This window comes from Lissotriton vulgaris, chromosome 2_2 (assembly GCF_964263255.1).
Source record: "Lissotriton vulgaris chromosome 2_2, aLisVul1.2, whole genome shotgun sequence".
NCBI classification, from domain to species: Eukaryota; Metazoa; Chordata; class Amphibia; order Caudata; family Salamandridae; genus Lissotriton; species Lissotriton vulgaris.
In genome coordinates, this window is record NC_141688.1 from 33,818,411 (window position 1) to 33,841,323 (window position 22,913).

The 22,913-nt window shown below is 48.1% G+C and overlaps 1 protein-coding gene across 1 annotated transcript in view; it reads right to left on the minus strand.

Annotated features, from left to right (window-relative positions):
* Nucleotides 1–22,913, minus strand: part of HEXA (hexosaminidase subunit alpha) — a 121,950-nt gene that overhangs the window by 33,602 nt on the left and 65,435 nt on the right. The window contains exons 10-11 of the mRNA XM_086959243.1: nucleotides 6,637–6,709; nucleotides 3,917–4,100 (exon numbers count right to left, since the gene is read on the minus strand). Coding sequence (XP_086815369.1) covers nucleotides 3,917–4,100; nucleotides 6,637–6,709 — 257 coding nt within the window. The remainder of the gene's footprint in view (nucleotides 1–3,916; nucleotides 4,101–6,636; nucleotides 6,710–22,913) is intronic.

A 22,913-nucleotide genomic window follows, 5' to 3' on the forward strand; every position in this document is an offset into this window, starting at 1 on the left:
AGGCAGTTACCATCAAGAAAGGCAGTTTATACATGGCCTTCATAGATCTCAAGACGGCTTTTGACCTGGTCCCCCGGGCCAAATTATGGGAGATCCTAGGAGAGATGGGATTTCCCAGTAGACTTCTGAGTCTAATCGTAAAGCTCCACGAGGGGAACTATGCGAGGGTCAGATGGGGATCCCAGGGTCCGTTAACAGATAGGGTCCCTGTGAGGAGAGGAGTACGCCAGGGCTGCGTCATGGCTCCGACCCTTTTCTCCCTATTTGTGAATGGTGTGGTGGACCACCTGAAAGGGGAAGAGTCGGATGCCCCATCCCTGGCGGGGGAAAGAATCCCCACTTTACTCTTCGCCAACGACACCTTACTGATCTCCAAATCCCCAGTGGGTCTGCAAAAACTCTTGAACCGGTTTAGTTCCTTCTGTACCAACAGAGGTTTAACCATCAACACCTCAAAAACTAAACTGATGGCACTCTCCCCCTCCAAAAGATTTAAAAATAACTTCCTGCTTAATGGGGCTCCCCTGGAGTTGGTTGATTCATTTGACTATATTGGTCCGGATAAATAGTCGAATGACCTGGAAGGACCACCTGGCCAAAATGTTACTCAGCCACGAAGAGTATCTGGGGCGACTCTGAGGGAGCTCCGCGAGTCAAGTAGTAAACCCGTCTCCCCGGCCATGGCGATCTACGAGGGTCAGATCCTCCCGGCGGCATTATATGGCTCCGAACTCTGGGGGTTCGAAAATGACTCGGATCTCTCCACAGCGGAAAACAACTTTCTGAGGAAGGTGGTGGCTCTTCCCGCTTCCACCCCATTGATTCCCCTGAGATTAGATCTGGGCAGAAGAGCCCTAAAAGATTTGGTGAGGCTACGACCCTTGCTCTTCTGGACCCGTTTAAGAAGTACTGAGGAGCTTGCAAAATACGCCGAAGGGTTGGATGATCTTCTCCTGTTGGACACTGGAAACAAAATAGGATGGTTGAATAAGGTGAGAGACTTGGTTTTTAAATTAGGTCTAAAGGATGCTTGGGAGTCCCAAATGCCGCCACCCAAGGAGGTGATTAAAAAGCTATACTGGGACTGAGTACAGAGTGAAGTGCTGAGTGGTGTGGTTGGGGGTTCACTCACGGATCAATTTCTGCTAATTAAATGGGTAAAAAAAAGCTTGAACCTTTCCTCGACCTGATAACTAAACCTCTAGATAGAGCGCTATGCCTAAAATTGAGATACGGGACGCTCCCGGTGTATGACTTCACGGCGAAGTGGTCCAACTCTGATGCCCCCTTGCGTTCGTGCCCTGGCTGCGCAGCACCAAAGGAGACTGTGGCCCACCTCTTCTTTGCCTGCCCTGCTTATAAAGTGGCCCGGAAAATGTGGTTAAAACCTGTATGTAGGGAGCTGGGGCTGAGGTGCCATAGCCAGGCACTACGTGTACTTTCTACTGACTCTTCATCCCCCATCATAATATGTGGGGTGGCAACATTTTTGGGCAGTGCGTGGGTAACGCGCTCTCGTTTACTGAAATTGCTTTCTAGGGTACCAACGGCCTGATGCTTGTTCCCGCTTGCAGTATCTAGTGTCTGTGGTGCATTTCTCCCTTTTATGCGCATCATTTTATAGTTTTAACTGGTGAATTGGAAATGTATTAGGTATATGTATGCTTTTATGGTGATCAATTTGCCGAATAAAGATATTTAACACGCAATTTTTTTTTTCCCCCCGTGGGGCCCTTTTAAAGCCCCCTCCTCAAACCTAGGGGGTCAGGGAGGATGTACTCTGCCCCATTATGCTCATTTCCCCCTTTGTTTTTGCCACATCTTGTGTCTCGATCCTACCAAGACACAAGATGGCGGCCGCTCCGGACTGTTTAGAATGTTCACAGTCACCGGGGAGCCAATCCGCTTCTCTTAGCGAAGTTCCGTTACGCGTCAGGTACGCGAACCGGAGCGCTGTTACAGATATATCTGTTTTTTTGAAACGTTAATTTCTCAAAATCCACAGGAGCACATATATTGAGACATAGCAAAGGCACGTCGGGCAAACCATATCTACAATTTTGCAAAGTTTCGTGTAAATCTATTCAGCCGTTCGAGCTAAAAGTGACTCCAACCGCCCTATGGAAAAATGAATGGGAAAAACGCATTTTGGGACCCCCCTTTTTTCTCGGCCCCCCCCTTGACGAAACCCCCCCCAAATTTTCAGGGGCTGCTCAGAAACAAACTGTGCCATTTTCCTGAAAATTTCAGCCAATTCCGTCCACAAACGTTAAAGTTATTCCACATAGAATTTTTTCCCTATGGGATTTCTGAAAATTCTAACTACCGCCAGTAGGTAATATATATATATATATATATATATATATATATACACACATACACACACACATATACACACACACACACTCTCTCTCTCACTTACTTGAGCTTTTACATAACAGCTAGGAGATTTCAGGTCTATTGTCCTAGATCTGTTGATAGGTAATCATTCTCTGATGCAGTCAAACTCCATAAACTCCATAAACTCAGACACGGGCGCCTACATACGCTACCAGAGGAACATAAATGGCTTTTGGAACTACAGCATAATACCCAATATGAACACACTGTAATGATAAATTAAATGCATTCAGTGCGATATGGGGCTCCTTGCTTTCTCAACAGGACTCAACCTTAGACTGGATTTCTTAAAATGTACTTGCATATCGGTTATATGTGGAGCACAATCATCTTAAGACCTGGTGACTTTGGTGTCACCATACACTACTATTGTCCAGAATGTACTAAAGATGCCAGTAGCGCTCACCTAAGACTGCCTTCACTACTTATAACTCTGTTGTTTCTGTAACCTACTGAGTGTTATGGTATCAAGATTTATATAGCACACAGCCACTAAAAAGAGTGTCCCAGCGCCAAGTCAGGCAGCCTACAACAACAAGGAAGGTGCTATTATGCTTGCGGGAAGAGCCATGCTTTTATTTTTTTGTAGTTTGTAGCTCCAGAGGGAGTTTATTCCATGTAACTGGCCTGAGATAAGAAAAGAACTGCCGCCAGTTCTGGGACAACGAATTTTGGGAACTCAAGTCATTCACTCGGAGAAGGAACAAAGGTTTCTGGATGGTCTGTAATCATGAATCCGCTCTCTCCAGTAGCCAGCTCCTGAAGTGTGCCTAGCTTTGTGGACAAGGGATTTTAAAAGTATCAATTTTTTAATGGGAAGCAGTGAACAGCTTTCAAATGAAGGCACATGTGTGTTCTCGGGGTAAGATTGAGGAGGACACAGTCTGCTTAATTCCGCATCACCTGAAGTCTGCCAAGAAGGTACTATAAGAGACATAGGTACAATGCGTTCCATATTCCAACCTGGAGGTTACTAATGCTTGGATCACCGTTCTCTTGGTGTCGTCTGACAGGGTAAGGATGTTTTCAAGGGTCCCTAACAGCTCAAAACAGGAGCCAGTCAATGCCTGGATCTGTGGTTGAAAGAAAGGGCACTATCAAACTTGATTCCCAAGTTCTTTACAGTGCCATGTTGGGGGTCAGGGAGGACGGCTTCCTTCAGCTAGAAGGTCCTCCCTAAATCTGGCGGTATTAGGCCACAAAACACTATCTCTGTTTTATCTGGATTACATTTTAATTGGTTGATAGACAACCAATGGAACACAGAAAGGGAATTTTTTTTATGACTTCCCCAGCAAGCTGTTTTCCTCTACCCAGGAGAAGAGGAACTTGGTATCCTCTGCATAGGAGCACCTTAGCTCCTAAAGTCTCTGCAAACACAGCTAAGAGCGAGAGTGAAATAGATACTATTGTGTAGCTCACGCAATTTCTGCATTTTGCCCTTCATACTGTGGACTGTGCACTCCCCTTCAGCCATTTTATGGCCAACCCTTTTCAAGCTTAGCCACAAGCGTACCATTAAATTGCAGGGGCTCCACCTGGTAGACGTCCCGCCAGTCCTGCCCGTAACTGATGCGATTAAGGTACCAAGGAGAAGACAAAAGAGCTTGATATCCAGCCTTGGTTACAGCTGCCAGCTCCTCCAGATACTTCTTGTCTTCTGATCCTTTCCACACATGCACCACAGTGTCATTGCTCATCTGAAAAAAACAGGACAGAAAAGTGGGTAAATCTGAAAATTAGGACAGAGGCATTTGGAAATGAGATAAGTGTGCAATGAAACAGCAGTACCAGAATTCAACAGGCAGACTACATTACACTCAAGATAAGAAGATCGAGTGATTGCATCTTTTTTCTCCTCATATTTGCCTACAAATGAGGGTTCTTGGATTTAATTAGTAGCATTTGCACACCCATAAATCTTACTGGTCAAAAGCGAGTAAGTGATTGGATGCTGGGCTGCAGTCCTCCAAGTCTGAGCCTAATTCCTGTTTTTTACACAATAAACAACAAGGCTGATCTTGTGCACTGTGGAAGCACTCCAGGGTTCAATGATCCTATTCACAGTCAATTATAGTACTGGTATCGTTCTCTTACATATCTGTTGATGTGAAAGCTGCAGATGACATGTTTTGTACCGGCCAATAAACTATGGAGCTTTATCAAGGCAGTGCAAGTTATAAATTTAAGGTAGAAAACAAAGTGAAATAGAATGCGATTCATTCAAAATAAATAGGTGGATTTTGTCCACAGGTTCATGTGTCACATTGTAGTACAGCTCACCTCACAAGTGGCGGCTGCAACTTTAGATCTTCGTGGCTCGTGCCACGAATGACACTCCTGTTTAACCTTGAATTGCAACTTTAAATATGTGTAGCCTGAAGTTTCACATCATAATAAAAATGTAAAAGAAATACACCAGTGATATAATGGACTCAGATTGGATCATTTGATTTTGGAACCCTCTTAACCCCTCCGCACCGATGACTAGCTCAGCTCGTTATGAGGCTTACCTGCCGTGAGCTCATGACGAGCGAGAAAAGCCGCCGCAGCAATGCGGTGAAGATGTGCAGGATCATCCATATTGTTCATTTTTTCGGCATTACTTCACAGCAGATATTAAATAAGCAATAACATTTTCCTGTTAGGTCTACACTGGGAAGTCAATCATCTTGGCCAAAGAAACGTGAAATGCTACGTTGGCCTCTTTTCTGGTTTGAGGTTTTTTCTCCTCTTTTAAAAGTAAAAGTAATTCAAGAACCGAACACTGAGGACTTATGGCAGAACAAAAAACTCTGTGGCCAGAAAGACAATCAACAGGTAGGATTAAAAAAATGGCAACATACTTCGTGCAGGTTGAATGTATATGATCTCTGCAGCAGCTGGATGATGGATAATGTTGCTTTCCAGTGAAAGATAAGACCCTTAGGAGATAAGTGGTCTGGTCTCCAGGTGAGAACGGTGGTAAATGAGGAGACACAGATATGGTTAGAGGCGCCACATGGGCTGAACTATGAAGAGAACTCCTCAAAGCGATTGAGCATGTTTTACTCTTACCCACCATTGCTTGAGGCAACAGGTTGACACATGGTGACAAGGATGAATCTCCAGGTGGGCACAAAGTGCCCCTTGATGGTTAAGCAGTTACCATCTCTCCTTAGCACACATTTCCCACACAGTGTTTTTTTCCCAAATGGGGATACAGAGTAGTTTAGACCTGGTAGAGGTCCTTACCAGTCTAGAGGAAATATGTTAGAGATGGAGTTAGAGTAGCATTTAACTTACATTTTGGGGAGGAAGCCACAATATTAGTTGTTTTTTGGAAAGTAACAAAAAAACTCACCCGTTATCCAAGCAAAACTGTCTTTAACAGCATGGAAGAAATAAAGATATTTATTACCTGGAATCAACAATGCCCACTGTAAACAACTGCACTGTTACAAAAGACAACAGCAATCTGACTTGTTATAATGATGAACATACCTGTACAAAATGGCAGCAGGAAGGACTAGGCGTTAAGCAAAGTAGGCCAAAGTTACGCAAAAGGTTATATATCTATATCCGTTAAATATTATCACGGTTGGTGGATTAAGGGAAGGATGGAAGTCGCAGAGGTTGTACTTCAAATGCAGCCCAGTGATGACTTTGGGTGGGAGGAACTAGGGCCTAGATGATACTGTTCATTTGTATAACAAAGCTATCATAGGAAAACATAAAAGTGCTGTGAATAACCTGTTCAACCTTTAGTTGCGAAAAAAAAGCACTATTGAATTGTAAAAAAGAAAATCTCTACAGGCAAGAATAAGTGTGCAATAGGTAGCTTGGAATGCAACACAATAAGAGAATTTTCCAGCACAAGGGGAAAGTCTCTGTTGAATGTAGATGACAAGTAAGGCACCAGCCAAACTGGGTGGCATGACGTGGAAGAGAGTAAAAGCACCAGGCAGAGGGAGGCAAAGTGTGAGATGGAAAGATGAAAGGAGTGAGACAGAAGGGTGGGAAAGGAGCCAGCGAATGAGAAGGCGACTTCATATGAAAGTGGTCAGGCATAGTTGGAAAAATCGAAGGGTGTAAGAGACAGAAAGGAGAGTAGGAAGAGACATTATAACAACAAATAACAAAGCACAGGCAGAACAGGCAGTAGGATGAGTGAGAGATTTTGAGTTTGAAATGCATATTTCGCAGAAACGAAAACAGTGAAACAAAGTCAGAAGCTCCATTTCTTTCAGTTCTTACCTGTACTTTGTTGTCAAACACCTCCTGCCACACCACGGGAACTCTGCCGTAAAGACCAACCATCTTCAGCAGCCTAGAGGGACCCAACAAATATCAGATGCAAGAGAATTGAGGATAACATTAGCAAAAGCAAAAGCCATCATCTTAAAGGCAGAAACATTACAGCCGTAGGCCCTTATTCAGAGTATGGGTGACAAGGTACTCCTTTACAGATGTACCCGGTCTGTCAGCTTTATAGTTAAACCGGCAGCATGACAGACTAGAGGCAATTGGCATAAGTACATCAGATCACATACTGGATTTAACTCATAGGGCGTCAGGGTCATTTTTTATGTCTTACCCCCCAAAACAAAAACAAAAAAACTCCTGCTTTGAGAATTTGTTTTTGTAAAACAAAATAGTTTGCTGAGCTGCCACATGCAATATGGTGGCTGGCCAGCAAACCCTGAATGCGTTCAGAGGAGCCGCTGGGATGGGGGCTCCTCTCCAGGGATAGAAATTTCCCCCAGGCAGGCGGAGGTATGCAAAGATAGCATGTGACCGTCCATCTGAGCTGGCGAGGTCATTACCTGCGGTGTCCGGGCAGACAATGGCCAGCACACCCAATCTTAATCAGCCCCAGAGGCGGCTCCTCTATGGGGGCGTTTGGGCGCCGCCCCACTGCTTTCTCGCCTTGCGAGAAGGCAGTACAAATGGTAGTTATTACCGTAATAACTACCATTTGTTTCTGCCTTCTCGCACAGCGAACTTAAAGGCAGGAAGCAGGTAAGTTTGACTTTTATTTATCCCGCATCCCCTCCGCAGTGTGACAACACCATTTCCACCCCTCCCACCACACCCCCCACCCCACCCGCCCGCAATGCCGGCCGCGACTGCTTAGAGCCTTTTCATGCCCAGTGCATTATGCTCGCACAGGACGAGAGAAGCCACTGCCACCAACCCGCATTAATGTCTGGCTCGCCTCTTCCATTTATGGTGTTGTCTTTGGCCTGAAAAACATGTCTTGGTATCATGGGATCACGCTGAACAATCCTTGTGTTAACTCATGCTTTCTTTAGTATTTTCACATAGAGATGTATTACTAAAACAGAATACACGTTATCGACCTCAGAAAGATGAAATAAAAATTACAGGATTCAAACTGTTGGCCAGATGTGAGCTGGGCCACCTAACGATTTTACTATGTCAACCAAGTCCCTTTCCGGATTTTTAATGTAGTAAAGCAATCTGTGGTCATGCAATACTCAGTAGGAAATCATTATGGCTGCTATAAGCAAGTTTTAAAGTGCTCTCTTCTTTTGATATTTGAAGTATGTACTGGGGAAAATACCAGCTTTCAGAGATGTTCCTAATGGTACTTCCGGCCTGGACTTCCAAGGGGATCATCATCATTGCGGGCTCCTGAAATGACTGCAGCCTTGTAGTTCCTCTGCTGGGCCTCCACATCCCCTCCCACCCCACAACACACTGCAGGACTCTGCTTGAGAGTGTGGGTGCAGGGAGCATTTAGTTCTGCTGCAGCCTGGGGTCTGTGTGTGTATATGGTGTGTGGTGATGATGGTGAATATTGTGACTGTGTGCAATGGCAGAGTGTGTTGCGTGCGTTTGAGTGCAGGGCAAGCAGTGCGCAGGGTGAGTAATGAGAGCCCATTGGTTGAGTAGTAAGATTGTACGAGTGAGTTGTGTGACTCTGTGAATGCACTGGATGAATGGTATGCCCTTGTGAGTGCAGGGTGAGTGGGATTCTTATGTGAGTGTAGGATGAGTGAAGCAGTGTGTGCCTGTGATTGAAGGTGAGTAAAGCAATGTGTCTGTGTGGGTGCAGGCTGAGTGATGTGTAACTCTGCATGAGTTAGATTTTGCGAGTTTATTTGTACATTTTTTTCAACCACTCCCCACTGTTTGATGAAAGGTTGCTCACATGCACTTTATACTCAACTCAAACCTTTCTGCCTCCCAGCTTTCAAAAAAGCACCAGCCGCCACTGATCAGCCCTTAAATACTTCAAGGATGATGGTGTCACTAGTTCTGGCTGGTTTGGGGTTTGACCCTCTTAAAATGAAACTGTTGTGAAATCTTTGCAAAACCTGAACAAGCATTTTAGTTAAGCCCTTGTATAGGTCATAAAACAACTATAATGTTCCTAAAGCTGAATAAACACAACCATATTTCCTCACTTTTAAAAACTCAGCATGCACTCGTGGCGGCACAAAGTTCAAAGAGCTTCATGTAAAATACATAAAGCAGCTTAGGGCAGGGGGTTGCAAGGAGCTAAAAAGTGGTCACTTCACTATATACCTTCAGAGGCCCTGTGTTCTGGATAATCTGCAAAGCTGCCAAAGGACTTGGGTGGAAGAAACACAAAGTAACACCTTATGGCATTGGAACCGGACATCTGTAATAACTCAGACCAGTCATGGAGAACACAACCAGCCAACCAAATGCTGTAATGCAAAGCAGTACTACACAATCTTCTTTTGACGTGGTTAGTCCCAGGAACTACGAGGATACCGACATAAAGCTCCACCTGACATCCTCCATACCCAAAGCAGCCTTCCTACCCTAGAATGCTTCAAGTTAAGCTTCGACTGAGACACAGCTGTGACACAATTCTACTCATGCAAATGTTATGTTATGTTATTAAACATTTTTGTTAATTAAACATTTATATCGCGCACGGATACTCAAGTGTCCCGGCGCAGTTGGTGAACCATAACAGCGGGCAGCGTATTTAGATGGGTTGGTTAAAAAGGAAGGTCTTCAACGGTTTCTTAAATAGCATGGTTTCTTGATGCTACGCAGCTCCAGAGGAAGAGAATTCCAAGCCTCCGCAGCCTTAACAGAGAGGGAGCTACCCCCTAGACGAACCCTGCGGAAGCAGGGGAACGGCAGTCGGGCGCAGGGTGATAGAGCGGAGATTTCTGCGAGGAGCGTAGAAGGAAAAGCGCCTCTGGAGATAAACGGGCCTAGACCATGTAAGGCTCTATGAGCCAGCGTAAGGGCCTTAAACTGGATTCGGTGGACCACAGGCAGCCAATGCTAGTCTCGTAAATGCGGTTTCATACTAGCGCGCCCAGGGATTTGCAGCAGAACCCTTGCAGCCTCATTCTGAATTACTTGCAGTTTCTTTGACTGATACCCAGGGAGTCCAATATATAAACCATTGGCATAGTCAATACGGGACAAGATGAGTGCCCGAGTGACCATTTCCCTGGCGGATCTAGGTAGCAAGGGGAAGAACTTCCTGAGAGAGATTTTAGGATGGCGAAGCACACCCCTGCCAGTCGCTCTGAGCAGTAAATCGTAGATCTTCCCCAAACCAGATCCCCAAATTTTTTGCAGGATTGCCAGATGACAGAGGCTGGGGGTACTCTGGGGGCCACAGAGTCTCTCTAAAGAGCAGTGGGAAGGGTCCATAGAGAAGAACCTCCGACTTACCCTCATTACACTTCAGCTGTGCCCAGGCCAGCCAACCAAAGACCGCCGCAAGGCAACGCTGGGCTGCTGTATGGGACAATTCACCTTCCTTCCAGGTAAAGAGGATCCGAGTGTCATCCGCATATGCTATGACTTTTGCATCCAGCTCCTCTGCAAGGAAGATCAGGGGTGTGACAAATGTTTAAGAGCAGGGGGCTCAAAGTCGAGCCCTGCGGAACACCAGTAGACACTTTCCAGGGGGTAGAGGAAAAAGGAGGCATTCAGACCTGCTGTGTGCTATCTTCTAGGTCTCAATGATAGACTACTGCAAAAGTCTCTAATTGGGCCTTCCAAAAGCCACTTCATCCAAACTCTAATGAATTAAATACTTAATAAGGAAGGTAGTGTGTTTGGAAAACAGTTGCCCATGTGTCCCAGGAATCCAAAACCTACACTGGTTGCTTTTGAAAGAATGTGTGTGTTTTAAGGCAGCATGCCTTGTGCTCAAAGTTTTTTATCATACTGTTGATTCCTTTTTAGGTCGAGCCTAGGCAGCGCTTGCACGGTCTGCTAGTAATGCTGTATTCAGTCTATGGGCTGTAAGTGCGGCCATCTAATGCCATTCGTTCTTTATTGAGCTGGTCTTAAATGCTTCCTTTTTATAGGTTCATTTTTGTGAATGTCCCTTTTTTGTGTGCTTAGTTCCCTCCCCAGTGATTTTATCAAGAGAACATGTTTATAGGCCATCACATTGTTACAGCGTGGGATGGTCCCTCCTTCCATCTGTTTTTTCCTCTCTGAATCCGCTTGGAGGTGATCTCTTGATGCTTGAAGCACATTTCAAAAATCAGCAAGGCACATTTAGTATTGGTTAAGCAGAAGCAAGGGTATTCTAAGTATTCAACCTCGGTTGCGTCGCTCTCGAGTGTGCTCTGCTGCAGACATGCCTTGGCCCTGGGGGACTTGGAGCTGCGAAACTTTCCTCCGAGGCCCGTGCTCAGAACAGCTTTCAGCCATGCGCAGGTGCAGAGCGGTCTGGTTTTACAAGAGGCTGAGAAGACTATGTCTCATCTAAAGCAACACATTGATAAACCTATTGTTGGTGTTAATTATTGTCCCTTGCCCTTTTAATATATAATTTAGGGCGTGTGCCAATCTAGGATTTCTAACAAAACAATTTCATTTCTAGGTTTTTAAAAGCACACTTCTATTTGTATATATATATTCATCACCTTCGTGGGGTTGGAAGGGGGTGCGTTTGTTTGTTGCTTCTTTCAGAGACCGTTGGTCTTATTTTGGGATTTCAGCCCTGGAAAAGTCAAAAGGACACAGAAGTGAGGCGGCTGGTGAGTCGAGTCTTGCAGTGAGTCTTTGACTCTCGCGTGCTGTGGCCAGAGACACAAAGGGTGCAGAGCGGCCATGAGCGCGCCACCTTGTGGTGTTCCCTGGTCACTGCTTTCAGACCAGAGGTACCCCGGGCCCTCCCTCGTCATTGCGTGCGTGACCCCTTCTGTTAGCCCCTCCTCAGGACCGTGACAGTGGCACCCTCTCAATCCAACCTCATTCTTGCCTCCCTAACCCTGCTCCGCCGCTATCGCTGAGGTGGGATGTGGGGTGGGTGGGAGGGAGTGTGTGTGTGTGTGTGTGTGTGTGTGTGTGTGTGTGTGTGTGTGTGGGGAGGGGGGGTGGGGGGGTGAAGCTCCCCATATCCTCCCCACAGACAAGCCTCGAATGATTATGCTTCAAGCTAACAGAACATGGCACAGGTGGATACACGATGCCACCCGGTTGCATGGTACCCGTATAAGCAAGTGTGCTTACAGGGCATTACATGCCAAAAATAATCTCGGATGGAATTAGTGCAGTAGTTATTCATATCGGCATCCTTGCCCTGCAGGTCTCAAACACATAATATTAAAATAATAGTCCAAGAACAGCGCAATGCAAAGTGCCATACAGTAAGGCAAAATGATATCGATGGAACAAGAATTAACACAGTCTGGAAGTGCGAGCTACTGGCAGATACATGTATAATAGGACAAATGTACATCTGAAATCACACAGTGACAGCAAAAAAAAAAAGGCAGCTTTTCCTGAGAAGGTGAAAGAAATGTGCATAGCTTACTACAAGGGAGGTTGGAGAGCTTCCACTTCCAGATATTTGCCAGCAAAGGAGGGCAAGATAGTGATTTTGTTTCTGAAATGAAGAGGGACCCTACCAACCAACTCGCTCATGAAACAGGAGATTTTAACAAGACCCGGACTGAAAACCAGTTGTGCTGGCGTCATTTTGTCATTTTCCTGTTGTGCTTATTTCAATGCATCCATGGGGTCCCAGTGTTTGCCGTACATTTGCATACTTTCCCCTGTGCTCCCAGAGTGTGCACGCATGCATAGTGTGGGCTGCAGACATACGTTCATTCATCCATTGCTTTAAGGGTGGTTCCCGGAATATGATGCAATAATAATACACTTAAATAATACCAAATGTAACGTCCGATGGCTGCATCCTTGCGTGTACATGTGTTCTGGGAAGGCCCCCATTTATTCATGAATTCATTCATAGTCATCCCAATAGAATAGCGCGTATGCTGCACTCAGATTTCAAAAAGGCATTAATCCATTAATCCATCCATTCATTCATTCATTCATTCATTCATTCATTCATACAGCCTTTCATTGCGCTCCAGGTATGTGGTATAGAATTGTATACTAGCTCTGGTGCTGCCCTCGGGGTGCATCCTGGAATGAGACACTGAAGCTATGTCCCATCCATTATCCATCCATCCATCCATCCATCCATCCATCCATGGTAGCCCAGAGATTTGTACAGCGTTTATGTTGTGCCAAGCCAGGCAGGAGTCGAAACCAGCACAGATAGTCCAGTTAACAGAAACAGCGTATTTATGTGCTTTGCTATGTTTTTTTTTTTTTTTTAAATTTTTGGAAAACCTTTATTGTGCAGTAAGGATGGTACAAATACGGGCCTACAACCGTCAGGCCGGCCACAATACCTTTATGCACAAAAAGCAAACAATACGGTCCCCCCGCGCCAGCAGGCAATATGGCGTCAATTAACAGTAGTTACACTGGGCAGAATCCTGTCGCTAGGGAAAGGAGCAGTGAGGTTAAGATTTTTAGTCTAAAGATAAATCAGCGAAGAATAGAACCAAGGAGTACTGAGTCCGTACATTTACTTCACCACATGGGCAGGCAGCATCAAAAAATAACAACAATAAGAGGAATCTCCCACCAAATCGGCAGTACAGTACATACCTACAGGAGAGTTAGCTAGCATTTGCGCACCACCCACAGTACTACCCGCACCCCCTACACCCTTATCGCAGACTCAGGACAGAAAAAAGGAAAAATCATAAAAGAAGATCATACATAGGCACCATAGAAACTTAACGAAAACTAAATATTACCCCCCACCCTACACACATGCAGAGGCTACGGCCTGCCCCCCCCCCCCCAGCAGAGTGTCTGTCGCCCCAAAAAACCCGAAATTTAGGAAGAGAAGAGAAATAGTGAAAGGAAAGAAGGAAAAGAAGAAAAAGTCACCAGTGATATAGGGAGTAAGGAGAAAAGTCCATCCCTGGGCTCCCACAAAAGAACAGTCAAGGAGGAGGGCCACATTGTACACGCTCGGACACCGCCGGCACATTAAACATTGTACACCCCAATATCAATTACCAGATAACTTCACCCGAGATATAACCATTGGGGAGGGACAGCAAATAATACACAGTGTCCCATACACAAATCAAGTCTCTCCTTGCCTCCACCCGCCAGTATAGGAATGCAGCAAGGGGATCGCCTAGCCCTGGCCCGATCTAGGAGGCATACTGTCACCCAACCAACTTGGCAGTCCGTTGCAGTCCGCTTCGACGAGGAAACATGGCCGCCTCAAGGATGGGGGAGGTGCGCCAGCGCCGAGGAAGCTTCGCCTGTCCCCCGTAGACGGTAGTCCCCCATTAAGATGCACTTCCAAGGCATACAGGTGACAAAAGCCACGGAACGACGAGATGATACTATTCAAAGAAGGAGCAGGGGACAGGGCAGGAGAACAGGCTAGCGATGAACTGCGCTGCCAGGCTGGTACACGAGGCAGGCGGCCGGTCGAAGAACAAAGGGGAAACACTGTTGCAGCTACAGTCTCGACTAGTGGCAACAAATCTGTAGAAGCTCCAGCAGTGGTTCTCGCGATCGATACAGTAGCAACAGGAGGTAGCGATGGGCTGGCAAGCTGCAACAAAGTTAGTCCCGGATCCTGTCGGGAGTGAACCCCCTGCGCTCGGCGCTCAGCAGGGATACATGCATCAAGTGTATCAAACAGCACATTGTAGGTTCGCCGCATCTCCAACCGCACCTCACCCAGGATCCTCATCACATCCCTGTAGGTACATTCCGGCTGCGTTTCACGTGGTTCACTACTCACGGTGGAAGGTTCAAGCACGGTCCCCTGTGCCAATGCGCACTCGCCGCTCCAGGAAGAGGGCACAGTGCCATCTTCACAGCGCTGGTGATCAGGCGTCGCCATCTTGTCAGCAGTCCACGGGGTGCTGGGAGGGGGAGAAACGGGGACCCGGGCCCCGACCGGGAAATGAATGTTTTCCCTGCAGCAAACTGTACCCCCTCCTGTGCGCCTCGGAAGCAAAGGGCAGCCGGTGGTGAGATAGGCGAACAGGGCCGTGTGAAGCTCACCAGCAACCAGCACAGCTAGGAAGAAAGCCGACCGGCATCATGGCGGCCACAAACAAAGGAGACCGTGCGAGCCCTCTCAAATGCGTGCCGGAGCTGCTCCGTGTGATCTCGGCAGGGCAATGAACGCAGGCATGGCCCAAGCTGCAGACTGGTGAAAGCCCTCCCTCGTTGTAGGCAGCCGCCGCAACAGATCATTCCCTCGGGGCTTGCGAGGGCCAGCAGGCGCTGAGGAGCAGGCAGAGATCCGGGGCAGAGACGATCCTCCCAGAGCTCGCGACTCCGGGCGGGCGGAGAAATCAGAGGGACACCGTCAGGATCAGCTCCGTGTCCCGCACATTTCGGGCGGAAAAAACCCCAGGATAGCAGTCAGGATGTAGGCGCGGGTCTTCAGAGCCGGTGGACCTTTGCTATGTTTTTGTTACGCTGGCTTTGTAACACGTCAGCATGGCATTACCCTCAAGGCATAATGAAGTTACTGTTTGGCAATTAGGAGGCCAGATTTATGAGATGTGCGTCACAGCAATATATTCAATCTAGGCAAAATTGCAAAATGAATTATGTAACAAAAATAAAAGCTTTTATAGTTCTATTAATTTTAGGCGGTACCCTCCTCCCAATCCCCCCCCTCACCCCTCGCCCACCCCCTTTGAAGACCAGCCTTCCAGGTGTCTTCGGTAAAACTTGTTTTATGTGGATTTCGCCCAGGAATGGCTAATGCAAGAGAAGGGGGTGGGTATGGAAGCATCTTGCAATACAATCTGTTCTTCTCTGTAATGAAATTGTTATGTCGTGGGGCCCTAGGCCCACATGGTGCAATAACTGCGACACAGACACCAGTAACTTAGTTCGTTAATGAGCCACGAGCTCGAGCGCTCGGCCCTATTTACTAACTGTGTCACGTGATGTCGTAACCTCAGAGGTGGGTGGGTGTTAAGTGTAGGCTTTACATTTTTAACCCTTGCCTGTGTCTGCTAGGACACAACATTCCTCCCAAAATTTGATAAAAATTAAGGAAAGACAAAAGTCCGAATCTGTGGGAGGAAGTACATAAATATACACTAATTACAAATTTACATTGAGTCTCTTCAGCTGCTTGCTTGATGACGATGATGGAAATTGCTGCTGAAACTTTATTTCTTCTTGGCTTGACGTCCTGGTTATCAGTGGTCATGCTCTTCTTTACTTGCGCCGTGGAAGTGTGTTGGTCAGTCCACTGAGATCTTGCTTTTGAGGATGACGTCAAACAGGATGACCAGATGTTAGACTTGAAGGATGCGGTCTTCTGCTGGTCCGTCGGTTTCTTCACTGTAGGCAGCTTGGCTTTACCTTATAAAGGATGGAGTGTTCGAAGGACATTCTTCTCACTAGGACGCCCCTCTCTCGGGTGTTCTCCTGCCACAAGATGTCCCGGAGGCCCTTTTCATCAGGTTTCCACTGGGCCGGGTATTATTCCACAGCGTTGCTCCAACTCCATAGTCTGCGTGTGAATGGAGGAGACGATGGGGGTACTACCTCACAAAGTCCGTAGCTCCACCTGAAGGGTAGTTGTTGACTCCTGCCTTTGCGCACAAGTTCCTCATCTTCCTGGGACGTGCAGGTTAGACGGCGATGGATTCATCTCTCGTGTCGGGAGCCTCTGCCACCGGTGTCCCTGAGGCCTTTGCCCCTTGGATCTCCACGGGCTGGTGTGGAATGGTCAGTTTCTCCTTATTCAGGCCATCTGAGCTCCCTCCGCTTCCAGGTTTCCGCTCGATCCCAAAGGTGGGTGTTGCCAATGGTCCGGCCTGTGCTCTTCTACCGTCCCCGGGTCGTCGGGGTCTTGTGAATAGGTGCCTGTCCTGTTCTTGGTGCTATCAGTGTTCTCCTGGACGTGTGGTCGCTGTACACGATGTTGTGGTGTGTCACCTCTTCTTCTTCTTCTTCTTCTTGTAGGTGTGTGGACTTGTTACACCTCTCTTCACCTTTTCCAGAAGTTGTTGAGGATGGCGTCGTGCCATATGACTTCTTACTTCAGTTCTTTTCTTCATGGCATTGTGCCACTCTTCTCCCTTTCCTTTTCGCGACACGGTGCGGTCACCTTTCTTTCTTTGTATTGCTGACCAGACTTCTTCAAGCAGCGTGCACTACCGCCTGTTTCCGTCTAGTCTTGTCCTGTCTTTAGGACACGGTCTTCTCTCTTTTCTTCGGTGACTGGACCAATCATTACGATCTTCTCTCTTGTCTCCTATTACTTCTAGTTATTGTTGGTGTTGCGTTTGTTTCTCTGGGTCTTCTGATCTCTCAGTTCACGGACGTCTTCTGGCAGGACATGTTCATCCTGACTTGGCAGAATTTCTTCTTTCTTCTGTGGCGACCATTTTGGGTGATCGGCTTTTGTTTGGGCGCCCCTCTGGCTTGTCGGATCATCCTTTTTTCTTGGGCGATCTTCTTTGCTACCAGATGGAGTGGACAGCTTCCTCTTTGTGAGTCTTCTCGCTATCCGCGATCATTGGGATCGCCATGTGCTTCTGCTGCAGTGCTTTTTGCGTTGGCGCAGTTTCGCCTGCGCTCTGCGTGTGCTCTGCTTTTTTGGAGGGTTAACTTCACCTCTCCATGGACCTTCTCCGGTGGATGCACTTCTCGTGCGCTCTTCCGGTGAGGCTCTTTAGGTTCTTGGGGCGTTGACCGTGCTTGGTTGCTTCGCCTCCTTTTGGCTGCGGGGTAAGTTTGCGTTACTCTTCCGTTGCATGTCAGTGTGCATTGCAGTGGCACGTTCTTGCTTTACTTGGTACCGTCGTGATACATCTTGAGTGTAGCTTTGTTCCTTGGGGTTCATTTAATTCTTTGGCGTCGTCGCTCCTCTACGTACGTATCGCACTTTTCTTCTTCACACTTGGGTACTTGCCTCGCACGTCTTCTGGTGCTTTGGGTGTGGCTTCCTTACTTTCAGGCGCTGTCCTGTACTGTCCGCGTCCGGGGTACACATGCGCTCTTCCATCGGTTGCCTTTGAATCTTGCTGCTTGCGGTAGACGTCCTGATCTTCCTCTCCGTCCAGCGTGAGGTTGTTGTCTCTCCTGCGTTTGCGGTGAGCACCTGTGGCCACAGGCGTCACTTCTGCAGTTGTGTTGGGTCTCAATCTACGTCCGCATCGCTGCAGGCTTGTCCTCCCTATAGGCTTTCCCTTGTGCTGTCTTGTGCTTGTTTGCTGATGCTGTGCTTCTTGTGGTGCAGTACCATCCAGTGTCTAGATGGCAGTGTAGGCTGGGTTCTCTTCAGCAGCTGCTTGCCTCTTTTTGGTGACTTTCCTTCCCATGTTGTTTGGGCTTGCAGAACTTGCTTTTGCTATGGAGTGTGCAGGAGGGGGCTGGAGCCACTGCGGACCCCCAGACAGGAGCAGGACGTCAACTACAGGTAAGTCATTTTCTTTAGCCTGGGGCTGGCTGCGGTCATGCACTTAGTGCTTCTCCATTTGTTTTAAACAGCGCTGGCTGCTTGCAGACTGTTAATTCCTGCGGGTACCCAGGAGGTGGAGCACATTTCTCTTCCCCGCAGCGGACGACTTTGCCTTCTTTCTTTCCCTCCCCTCCGCCGCCGCCGCCGCAGCTCCACTTGCCACACACTGCACGGCAGGGCGGAGGGACACATTGTCCTTTCAACAACCATCTACATTCGTCCATCCATCCATTTACTCACCCTCAGTCTTCGCAACACCAGTGGAGGCTGGTGACATTTGAAAGTGGTGGGACGAGCAAACCGGCAGTACAGAAACGCCCAGGCTAGTGCTGTTGAGGCAGGCTCCCTTCCTGCATACAGAATGCTTCCAAATCCTCCCGGATGTTTTAAAACCCACAAGACTCCGGTGTACCTAAAAGGGTTACCTGTAGATCGCCAGGTCTGTCGTGCTCGGTGCGCTCCCTCCACGAGCGGCACAATGACGCACCGGCCCATGGTGTCCTCCTCGGACACTCACTCAGGATCTATAACGAGTGAGTGTTGTTGCAGGAAACATCGTTTTTATTGCAGAACCAATTCTTACATATATCATACATTTATAAGCACTTTACATTGCTATTAACAGTATTAATTATTTGCTCAGCTGATTCGTCTACACAGCCCATGTGCCTACAACCCGGAGGTCGAGCGGCGTCAAACAATTGTTCACCCGTCTCAACAGCCCCTGAGCATTTAAAATCTGCGTGCAATTATGTCTACAGTCTGCTTTTACATTTTTCGCCCCCTCCCCCTCCCTAAACCTCTCCTCTTCTCAAACTTCCCCTACTCCCCACCCAGCCCCACTCTTCTCCCAATGCCTACGCCTACGCCTGGATTTGCAATTGATGTATGTGTGTGACCGCTGCCAGGAGGAACGTGTTATTCACAACGAGTGTGCGCCTGGTGTGCCAGTGGGTCCTTCAGTGTCCGAGTCAGCGCGCTCCTCACTCTCCTCCTCCATGCCATCTCGGAGCGCTTGCACTAGTGCCTCCCATGCGGTCGCCCTCTCTAGCACCCTTTCATCAGCATTGCTTTGGGCTAGTTGATACCTAAGTGTGCTTTCGCTCGTCACCCATTTAAGACATTCATTATACCACCGCTGGTATGTGGGTCCTTTTTTTGATTTCCAATTTCTAGTGATTTCTCTTTTAGCCAGTATTAATCCCATATCTATAAACTTACTAGTTGTCTTATTCTTGGGCGTGTGCGGAAACCAGTGCAGCACTCCTACCGCCTTAGTGTATTGTAGCTCCCTATCCGTAGCCGTTTCCAAAGTCTCTCCAATCTCCTGCCAGTAATCCCGTAAGTGCGGGCAATCCCATAGCATATGCCCCAAATCCACCTCTGCTGTATTACATCTGGGGAAAGCCGCATTTTCCACCCAAAAATATTTCCCAATTTTTCCCGGCGTGAGATAGGCCCTATGGAGGATATAGAAATGTATCAATGGAAATCGTGCATTTCTCGTGCAATTTCCTCGCTCGTTTCAGCAGTTGCGCTCAAGTAGTGTCGGGAATCTCCATCTGGAGATCCAGTTCCCACTTGGCCTTCAGTGTTAACACTGGTTGTAACGTTTCTCGTAGCATTCGAGAGTAGAGGCAGGTCACTGCTTTATATGTGCCAGCCGCCATCATCGTGTATTGGCAGGCCATAGATGTGGTGGGCTCCTGCAACCCCTCTCCCCAATGCGCCTGCATGGCTCTAGTCACAGCAGCATGCATCAGATAGTCTCCCCTCGGCAGATCAAATCGATCCTGTAAGGTCTGGTACTGGAGAAGGACCCCGTCCTCATACAAGTCTCCTAGCATTTGTAGTCCCGCATCTTCCCACCCCTGCAGTCGCGTCCAGTCGCCTCTGTGAGGGAGTGCCGTCACCATGCCCAGCGGTATCTCCGGTGCGTATATACGTCTCACTCCTGCTCTCCGCCGCGCTCGATTCCAACAGAGCAAAAATGTCTGCTCCTCCAGAGAGAGCTCCCTGAGAAGGAGTCTCTGCTGCAGGGTGATTTAAGCAAGCAGATGCCGGGGGGTGCCCCCATCCCTTTCTTGCTCTGGGCCTCGATACACCCTCGCCACCTGTGTGAAGACCTGCAACTGAGCCGCCAGGTAATAGAGCTCAAAATCCGGCACTGCCATGCCCCCCTCATCTTTGGGTCTAAGCAATGTGTCTAACGCTATTCTGCGTCTGCCTGCACCCCATAGGAATGATATCAGCAATGATCTCAACTGCCGAAAAATAGAGCCCGGTATCCACACCGGCAATGTGCGGAAGTAGTAAAGGAGACGTGGTAGGGCCACCATTTTTATTAAGGAGATACGGCCTTACACAGAGAGCGGAAGAGTGGCCCAAAAGGTCATGTTTCCCTTTAGTGCCCTGAGACAACGGCCCACGTTGCCCTCTAACATGTCTGCCGCCGAGTGGTATACGTGCAATCCCAGGTATTTCAGACAACTAGGCTCCCATTTGAGTATCTGGAGATTGGCAGGCCGCTCCTCCCTCTGTCGTAGTGGGAATAAACAGGACTTGGCCCAGTTAACCTTTAAGCCTGATAGCTTACCAAAAAGTTCCAGAAGTCTTTCTGCTCCCTTCAATTCCTCATCCGCGTTTTCCAGAAATAGTAAGAGGTCATCCGCATATAGTGAGATAACCTGCGGGTTCCCCCTGTAAGCCAGGCCCTTTTAATAACGCCCCGTCCGTGCTTCCGCTGCAAAAGGCTCCATCGCCAGTGCGAACAGCAGAGGGGACAACGAGCACCCCTGACTAGTGCCACGGCCCACTCGATATTGGTTCGAAATCAAGGAGCCTATCCGAACCCTTGCTTTCGCGGGCGTGTATAGCACTTTGGTCCAACCAATATAATTATCTCCTAGGCCGAAACGCTTCATGACCCTATAAAGATATTCCGATTCCAGGCTGTCAAACGCCTTCTCGATGTCAATTGATAACACCAGAGGCATTCTCGTCTCTGGCATTGGGTCTCCAATCAGTCGGCATATATTGATGGTAGTGTTCCGTGCTAGGATGAAGCCGGATTGGTCCCTATGTATCAGCTCAGTCATGTGGCTCAACAGTCTATTGGCTAGTATTTTGCTCAGGATTTTATAGTCCGTCGTCAACATGGACAACAGACGATAGGAAGAGAGTTTACTACTCTCTCTCCCCGGCTTCAGCAACGGGATCATTCGAGCTTCGCGCATGGATTGAGGCAGCCTCCCTCTCGACCTAGCTTCTTTGTATACCGCCTGGAGACGCGGAGCTAGGTATGTCAGGTATCTACTGTAGAACTCTATGGGAAAGCCATCCAGTCCCAGGGTTTTATTCCGAGCCATCTGCTTCACTGCACTCCCTATCTCCCCCAGTGTAATGTCCCTACCCAACTCGTTGGACTGGGCTTGGTCTAGTTGCCGCAATTGCAGTCCCTCCAAAAAGGTATCAATCTCACACTCCCGGCCTTCTAAACCGCTCTCGTATAGCCTTTCATAATACGCCCGGAATCTGTCCAAGATCTCAGCCTGTGTATTGTAGGTGCTTCCCCCTTCTTCCTCAATGGCCAAGATCCGGTGGCTACGCCTAGTTAGATTAGCCAGCCAGGCAAGCATCGTTCCCGCTTTATCTCCCTCGCATTGCGCCCTCGTCAAGTAGATCTTGTGATCAAAACTCCAAAGCCTTTCCATTTCGACCACCACTGCCTCCCTGGCCTTGCCAACCTCTTCCTGGAGCTCTGGATGATTAGGACGCGCTAACTCTGCTTTCCGGAGCTCTCTCTCAGCCCTATCCAGGTCATCTAAGAGCGTCTTACGGGCCCCCGCATAAGCCCCGATACAATGTCCTCGGACGACAACCTTGAAGGCATCCCACTCCAGCGCCCTGGAAGTCGCGGTGTCACTATTTTCTTCAAAGTATTGAGTAATTCTCTCGCCTAGTGCTTCTCTGAACAGTAAGTCGTCAAGGGTATCTGGTCGCAGCTGCCAGGTCGGGACTCGCGAAATCTCGGTCATCCAGTTTAGCGTCAACAATAGGGGATTGTGGTCAGACAGTGTGCAGGTCAAGTACTCAGCGTTTGCTACTTTAGAAAGAACGAGCGAGGAGCACAAAAACACGTCCAGCCGGACGTGAAGATCGTGCAGACTAGAGTAGTATTAATAATCCCTCACTGTTGGGTGTAGTGCCCTCCAAGCGTCCACCAATTCCCATCTCTCCTGCCACTCTAGTCTACGCTTCGCGAGCCTATGCACTGGTGATGATCGCAGTGGTGGGTGAGACCTATCTAATGTAGTGTCTGCTACAGAATTAAAATCTCCTCCCATGACGATGGGGCCTGCTAAGTATCTCGCCAGTGTGCCTGAGAGCTTTGTCAGAAAAGCTGACTGATCAATATTGGGTGCGTACACGCTGCATAGTGTTATGTCCCGGCCCCTAAGTTTCCCCTCTATGGCCACAAATCTGCCCTCCGGGTCTATTACTTGTCTAGTCACTTGAAAAGGTACCCCCGCCCGAATCCTTATCAGCGCCCCCCTTGCAAATGCAGAGTACGTAGTGTTGTATAATTGCCCCCTCTACCGTCTCTGCAGCGCTATGCCCTCCTGTTTTGTCAGATGTGTCTCCTGTAATAGTGCAATCTGAACTCCTCTACGAACTAAGTGAGCATGCATCTTGTGCCTTCTCGCCATAGTGTGTAGTC